Raw genomic sequence first — 7,417 nt, 5'->3', positions numbered from 1 at the left:
CCCTTTTTCCTCTACTCATCTACTAAACATTTAAAGAATACGTACTTGAAAAAATCCTAGAAGAGAGAAACGTATGTACATTTTACATAGTTAATTTCAGTACTTGGAAGAATCTCAAAGTTAACATTTCTATGAATACCTTCAAAAGCAAGCGAAGTTCAGTTTTGAGACCACTAGAATATTTACTAAAACTTGCTTGGGAGCCATACTGTCTCGTGTTGTTATGAGCACTGCTTTCCAGTTGGGCTCTGGATATGTTCATGTAATAAATTACAGTTTAGGGCGACATTTACCAAGACAAGTGAGTGCTGACGGTGAGAAGTCATTGCTCTTGTGGAATCTGCAGTCAGGCTGAGTTTTGAGCTTCTTACCACTGGATAACTTCCATCTAGGGAAATTCTTTTTGTGTTAATTTCAGCTACTGCAACTTTGGCTTGCTCACCAACTTAGAATAGATTGTTATTCCTTGTGGGGGGCGGGGGAGGGGTGGTATCAGAGCTAAATTACAGGCATTAGACCCAAAATCCAAAGATGAGTGTGTCAGTGCTTCAAATGTGAGGATATCTTCTCCTTTTGGTAATAACTTTCTGCTATTTCAAATCTAACTACTGCACTCATTTGTTTCAACACAGGAAGTACAAAGCTCACACAAATTGCTTCTAATTTAGTTTTGTACATGTAAATTCACATGGCTTTGAAGCAAACCTTACTGAGCTAACTTGAAGTGAAAACTTAGTGTTGAAATTTGGCAAGTTCTTGATCAGTAACTTTTATTACTTTTATAGATTCTCAGATAGTTTAATATCCCTAACAGCATATTTTAAATATCTTCCAGAGAAATGATAAAAAGACCCCAAATTTCTAAGGAAGTCTAGAAAACCTCCAACAGTGAAAACTACCTAATAAATCAACTTAATCTAACCTCCTGCTGTCTGTCTTCAATTTAATTCACCCACAAATTACCTTCTCATCATTTGTCTTTTGCCTTTCCCAGACCACACTCTATTTTCAGGATGCTAAACTCCCAAAGGACCACTCAGCATATACACTTATTCTCAGTACATATGCCTCCAATTAATAGCATTTATTAAGCATTTCCTATGTGTTCACCCATTAACGCCCTTTTTAATCCTTTCAATAGCCCAATAGTTTCTTTTACTAACCGCATTTGATTCTTGAGGAAGGTAAAGCACAGAGTTTCTGTAACTTACCTAAAGTTTGGATGGTTGCAAGTGGCAAAGCTTTAATGCCATCCCAGGCAATGTGATCCACAGTTATTACACTGCTGCCTCCAATTATTGATAGGAACTCAGATACGAAGACATATTCAGGCCACATAATACTATGAATCCTGTCCTTCCTAGCACTGCACTTCTACCCTCTAGACTGTAATGAAAATTCGGGCTTTACTTCTGTAGAACAGTCTTTACTGCTGCTACTCATATAGAGCACGCTTACTTTCTTTTATAATATAAAAAAACGTGAGCATGAGACCTTCTATCACCACCCCAAGGGGGTTGGGGTCAGGAGTCAAAGTGAATTCTGATGCATTTTTAAAGTCTTTATTAAGCTGGCAAACTGGGTAATGGTTTGGGCTTGGGCATGAAGCACTGTCTCAGAGATTCACTGGATCATCAGAGTTGATACTGATATACTGTTGACTCCCCAAATAGCATAAAACACGTATCTCAAGACTTCAGGATTCTGAAGTTCACAAAAGAAGTCAAAACTTCTCACATCGCCTTCCAATTCACATGCAAACATAAAATCCCATTTCAAAAACTCCCCAACATCATTAGAAAAGCCAGACACTGTATATTCTCTAAAATTTATTTACAGTTAATAAATTAAAAAGAAAAGTACAACCAGATTGTAAATCTTAATCATATGCGCACATCAAACTGTCCAAGAAAACAATTCAGTTCCATTACAAACAATTGCCTTCTAATGCACTTAAGACATAACAGTCTTATCAAAAAATATTTTAAACACAGCAATAAAGTAAATATTATGTATATATGTCCATTAAAAACACCAATTTAAAGAGTGCTGTGGCAATCCTTGAAACAACAAAAAATTTTTGAGTTCAAAATTGCTCACATTTTTTTGTATCCAAATATTTTTAATGCATTTTTATTGAATAGTTTTCAGGAAGATAGTTCTATTGCTTGCACACAGCAAATCGATACGTGTCAGCCACCAGCTTAAATTACACTTGTCCAATCGGGTACTCAAACTTGGACAAAATAAATACACACCACCACAGCGACACTTTGCACTAACAACAATGAAGTTTGCCCTCAACAATCATAACATTACTGAGTTCCGTAAGGAAAAATAAGTTGCTGGTTGACAAGTTGAAGGGGGATAACAATGACATCAGGAATTCAAAAGGTTATTTCAGGTGCCGGTCACCACATTTAGGCACTCAAGCATAGCAAGGTGATAAACTTCCTCCTTAACTTCCCCCTTTACTTGTGCCATATGAGATATAAAGGTAAGAGAATGAATAAAGATTATGGGATTTCTTTCAAAAAACTATGTACAAGCTAAGCACAGACTCACTTTAGAAGACAGTAAATGAATGCCTCATCAAAAGGCCACCGTGCCAAGTTCCTTTTCACATTCTGCCCAAAAGTATCCATAAAATACTTTCATTTTCCTATTAATATACGAATCAACTATATTAGTTGTTTCTTCACATTGTATAAGTTGTAAAACAACCAACTTCAGCAAGGTTTTGCTAAAGACAACTTGGCAAAAATAAAGATTTTTTTACATCTTGTTTTGCAAACTAGAAACGGCAAGATTTTTTAAGAGACCAGGTAAATAACATTAAATTTAGGATGGGCAATCAGATCCAAACTGAAATCAGATAGCCCGGATAACCCAAAGCATTAACTCAAGTTCAAGTGCACTAAAGTAACAAGGCATAGGAAGAAAAAAAAATAAGATTCTCAGTTAAGTTTAAATAAACGCATGGTGTCAATGGTTATGTTTCAATTTTGTGCTGAGCAAAGTTATCCTCCCAGCTACATCTAATTTCAAAATCCTCTGGGAAGCTATCTAGATAAGCTATATGTTGAAATTACATTCTAATATGGCCATTGGATTTATTTTTTAATTAATATAAAATTATATACAATAGTGAAGTGGTACAAATATGTATTTTTTCCTCAGGTGCTAATTAGCTAAAAAAGGTAATGGGGGTGGGGGGAGAAAACCCTATGTATTTGAAATACAATTGGCAATGGAAGCTAATAACCAAAAGAATATATATAAGCTTCCTATCACACAAATATAATTTAACCTCTCCATCTTCTAAGTAATTATTCACTTTTATTTACTCATGTGACAGTATTTGTAGCAACACATTATCATTGAGTAGTGAATAAAAGAATATGAGGCTTACTGGGTAACTGGCATAAAGTCATATATATATATAGATATATCTTTTTTTTCCTTTTTTTCTTTTTTACAAAACAAGAACACTGAAATTAAAGTCACAAAACTCCTACTATGAACTATTAAACTTGAAAAATTCATTTCAGAAAGCTATGCCATTTGAATTCTAAAAACACAAGAGTCAAAATTGCAACTCTCATTATTCCCCTAAGAAGCTGCCAAGCAGAGAGAAACCTTAATATTGAAGATTTCATAGGTCATGTTCCAGCCTGGTATGGATGGTTCCATGGCAGAATACTCAAATTTGAAATAATAGTGGTACAAAATCACTACTTGACCCTTTAGATATTGCAGTAAAATCTGGCTGCGGCACCACTGGCTAAAAACCATTAAGTCTTGCTGCCACCAATGACCGAAGGCACTTGGATAATCAAGAATTCCACACTGGGCCATAGGATACAAACACTATTATAAAAGTGTAAAAGAAGGGTCAGTACTCTTGTGGCTCGCCTGTTTGATTCCTGTGGTCTTCGGCTGTCAAACAAAAGACCAATAACTACAAACATAATTATAAATGGAAACGAGATAATAAAGGTAACTCGTGAAGCAAAACAGTTAACTAATTGTCATGATGTTTATAAGAGTAACTGATAGTAATCTGGACATTTCTGTTAGCCAACAACAACAACAAAAACAAGGGAGGAAAACCTATTTTGCCCAAAGTTAACTTCAACCAGTTATCTGATACCAAGAAATGCCTCCACCCCTCTAGATCATTAATACTTCTGAGAATTCCAATGGGTATTCTGTTTGGCATTTTGGTCACCGCGCATACGCATACTCATTTTTTCTACGCGATTTCCATTTTAAAATAAATTATCCTTGAAATATTCCCAGATCTGTATGTTAGACTAGTACAAGGAGGCCAAATCATTTCCAATCGGATTCCATCCATCTCTTTAACCAACACCAGTTCTTTGTAATTCACTCATTCTTTTTTATCACAAGCCATGTGGTTTCAATGCACTTTAATTTTATTCACTTAAAAAGAATTTCACAAGTCAACTTTTCCTAAACAAAACTTCCATGAGTTTCTGCCATTTCCTTTAAGAGCTCAGTAAATATAAACATTAAATTTCAATATAAAATCTTTAGAAACACCTTAAAAATGTTTAAACAGTTGAACTTTGCATCTCTTTGTTTGTAATCACTGAGCCCATGAAATTCAAAGCCATACAAATCCCTACATTATTAACAGTCATACGCTTGAATTTCTTAGAAAAAATCCTTGGTCAAAGCTTTGGAATCCAGTTAAAATTCGGAAACGAGTGGGATTCAGAATACCCTGAGCACAAACTAGTGCAACACCTTTCAACACATATTCGATCTTTCGTCCAGAACGAGGGGTGGCAGTCAAAAAAGAAAAAGTGGGGCGGGGGGAGCGGGGAGGTGGATGAACAGCAAGTAAATTCTAGCTTTATTACACAAGCACGAAACCAAATTCCTTTGGAAAAAAGAATGACTTCTTCGGAGGGCTTCCAGACCAGTGAGGTAGAGTCCAAAAGGGAGAAAACGGATCTGCCCCTATAGTCCTGGAGACGTCTCAATCTGGGGTTAGGAAGAAAGGGGGCCACCCTTGCGGGTCCAGCTGTCTCCTCCCTCCGCAGACCCGGTACTGGGAGGCAGCAGAGGGCACACCTGCCCCGGAGTCCCAGACGGCGGCGCCGCATCCCGGGGGCGCGGGCCGGGACCATCCGGTGCTTCTTCGCCCGTAAAGTGCACTAGGGAACGCGGTCCCGGCCGGATCTGTAAACACTCGACTGTCACTTGTTCATCCCTCCAGGCGGAAGCCGTCCCGGGGCGGAGGGGGCCGAGTCTCGCGGAGGGGGCCGAGTCTCACGCCCGGGGCACCGGGAAGCGGCGGAGCCTCACCACGGGTTCCAGGTTCACTCGCAGGACTTGGCGCGCCCGGCGCCGCGCCGCCGCCAGGCTGCGCTCGCCCCACACGTCGCCGCCGACGCGGATGGTGGGGAAGGTGGTCAGCGTCGGGGTGGCCGCCCTCCAGATCTCCTCCAGGGTGCGGCCCCCGAAGCAGGGCCCGGGGGCCGCGGGCTTGGGGGAGCGGCTGTCCTCGGGGGCCGGCGGCGGCGGGGGCGGCGGCGGCGGCGGCGGCGGGGGCTTCCTCCGGCGGACGGCGGCCGCCCGGGCTCCGCGGCGCCTCCTCCTGGCCGCCGGCCGGCGCGTCTGGCCGCGGGCGACGGGGGGCGGCGGGGGGTCGGGGACCAGGGCCCGGCAGGAGGAGTAGCCATAGACGTCCTTGCTGCGCAGGATGTGCGGGGAGAACTGGTGCTTGAGGCTGCAGAGGAAGCTCCAGAGCTCCGCGTCCGAGCTCATGAACTCCGTGCTGCGGGGCATGAACAGCTTGAAGGCGTCGCCCAGCGCCTTGGTGCTGTCGGCCAGCGACAGTTGCGACCGCGAGTACACCACCTTCTCCTCCCGCGCCTCCAGCTCGGCCCCTCCTCCGGCCCGAAAGCCGCCGCCCCGGGCGGCCGTGGCCGGGGCCGCCGGGGGCCGGCGCCGCCGCCTCTTCACGCTGCGCCGCATCGGAGGCCGCTCGGGGCCGCCCGCGCTTGCCGGCTCTCGTCGCCGCCGCCGCCGCCGCCGCCGCCCCCGCCCGCGTCCAGGTCCGCGGCGGCGGCCGCTGCTGGCGCCTCCGGGCCGGCGCGTCTCTCGCTACTTTTCTCGCCTCGGCCGCCGCCCCTCCCCCTCCGAGGGCGGAAGACGCGGGTGAATATCCTGCCGCCCGGTACAAGATGGCGGCCGGCGCCCACCCCTGGGCTTTGTCATTGGACGGCGCCTCGCCCCCTGGTTTCTTTCTTCTCCTCTCTAGCCTCCTTTCGCCCTCTGCCTTTCTTTAAATGCGCCCGCCTCAGGCCCCTCCCACCACAGCCCCGACTCCACCCATTGGGTGCTCTCAGAAGAGGGGCGGGGACTAATGGGGGAGAGGCCAGTTCCTGGAAGATGGTGCTGGGGTGGGTGATGGTGGTGGCCCTTGAACGCCAGTCAACAGTTGGGTGGGTATATGGAGAGGCTGCCATGTCTACGGTAAGGGGTGGACTTCATATCCACCTTGGGGAGGGACCCTTTCAGAGTGAGTGGGTGCATTTGTGGATTGAGCTGGGAGATCTAGCAGTCTGCATAACAAAGGGAGACCTGCCCAAAGGCTGCCCCTCCTATCATAGCATGAGGATTGGGGGGTAAGTCTAGAGGGAATGGACCTTTCAGGCATCCCTTCTAAACCTTCAAAGATCTCTTTTGGCACCTTCATCCAACTCTACCCTCTTTTGGCTCCAATCCATTTCAACCAACCACTAATAATCCAGAAGCACTCAGGTAATATGGGCAGCATTGGTGGGACGATCTATCTCCTTTTAGACAATGGAACCATCTTCATATTTAAGAGATACTCTGCTTATCAGGAAAGCAAAGGCTATTAAACCTATAAAAAAATACTCTTTGCTCCAGTTGATCAAAGATCAATTGCAACAAAGCCATTCTCCTTAATGAAAGTCTCTGTGTCTTTAAATAGTAGTCTTTCTAAATGAGTACACTTCACTTTTCATTTAGCTTCAATATGTGCCTTTGCAGCACCATCTTTATCACTTAGAACGTAGCATCACAATCAAAGAGGTTCCGTTGATAGCAACACATTGTTAAGAACACATTCCCTCCTGTATTTGAGGGGAGGACTATAAATGTTTATAGAGTAGTGGTCATTTGCTAATCGTCTTTTCTAGCCTACTTGGCACTCTAGTGGGCCACTCAATGTTTGCTCAGTAAATCAATAAAATACTGCTAATTATTTGCAATGAACTGAGAAAGAACGATATAGTGAAATCGCTTAGAACAGGACAATTTTATATTTCACATTTATAATGCAATTTTCTCTCAACTCCCTTTAATTTTTAAGGCTAAAAAAAATCTCTTAATACTTAGAACTTTAAGGTATGCA

The 7,417-nt window shown here is 43.7% G+C and overlaps 1 protein-coding gene across 1 annotated transcript; it reads right to left on the bottom strand.

The window, feature by feature from the left end:
- Positions 1–1,816: 1,816 nt before the first annotated feature.
- Positions 1,817–6,129, bottom strand: CCDC71L (coiled-coil domain containing 71 like). The gene has a single exon (XM_019451196.2). The coding sequence runs from the start codon at positions 6,007–6,009 to the stop codon at positions 5,302–5,304; it is 708 nt and encodes a 235-aa protein (XP_019306741.2). The 5' UTR covers positions 6,010–6,129; the 3' UTR covers positions 1,817–5,301.
- Positions 6,130–7,417: the final 1,288 nt, after the last annotated feature.

Source organism: Panthera pardus, unplaced genomic scaffold (genome assembly GCF_024362965.1).
Source record: "Panthera pardus isolate Hobbes unplaced genomic scaffold, ASM2436296v1 HiC_scaffold_8, whole genome shotgun sequence".
In the NCBI taxonomy this organism is placed as follows: domain Eukaryota; kingdom Metazoa; phylum Chordata; class Mammalia; order Carnivora; family Felidae; genus Panthera; species Panthera pardus.
The sequence above is the reverse complement of the archived record's forward strand: the minus strand, read 5'-3'. Positions and strand labels throughout refer to the sequence as shown.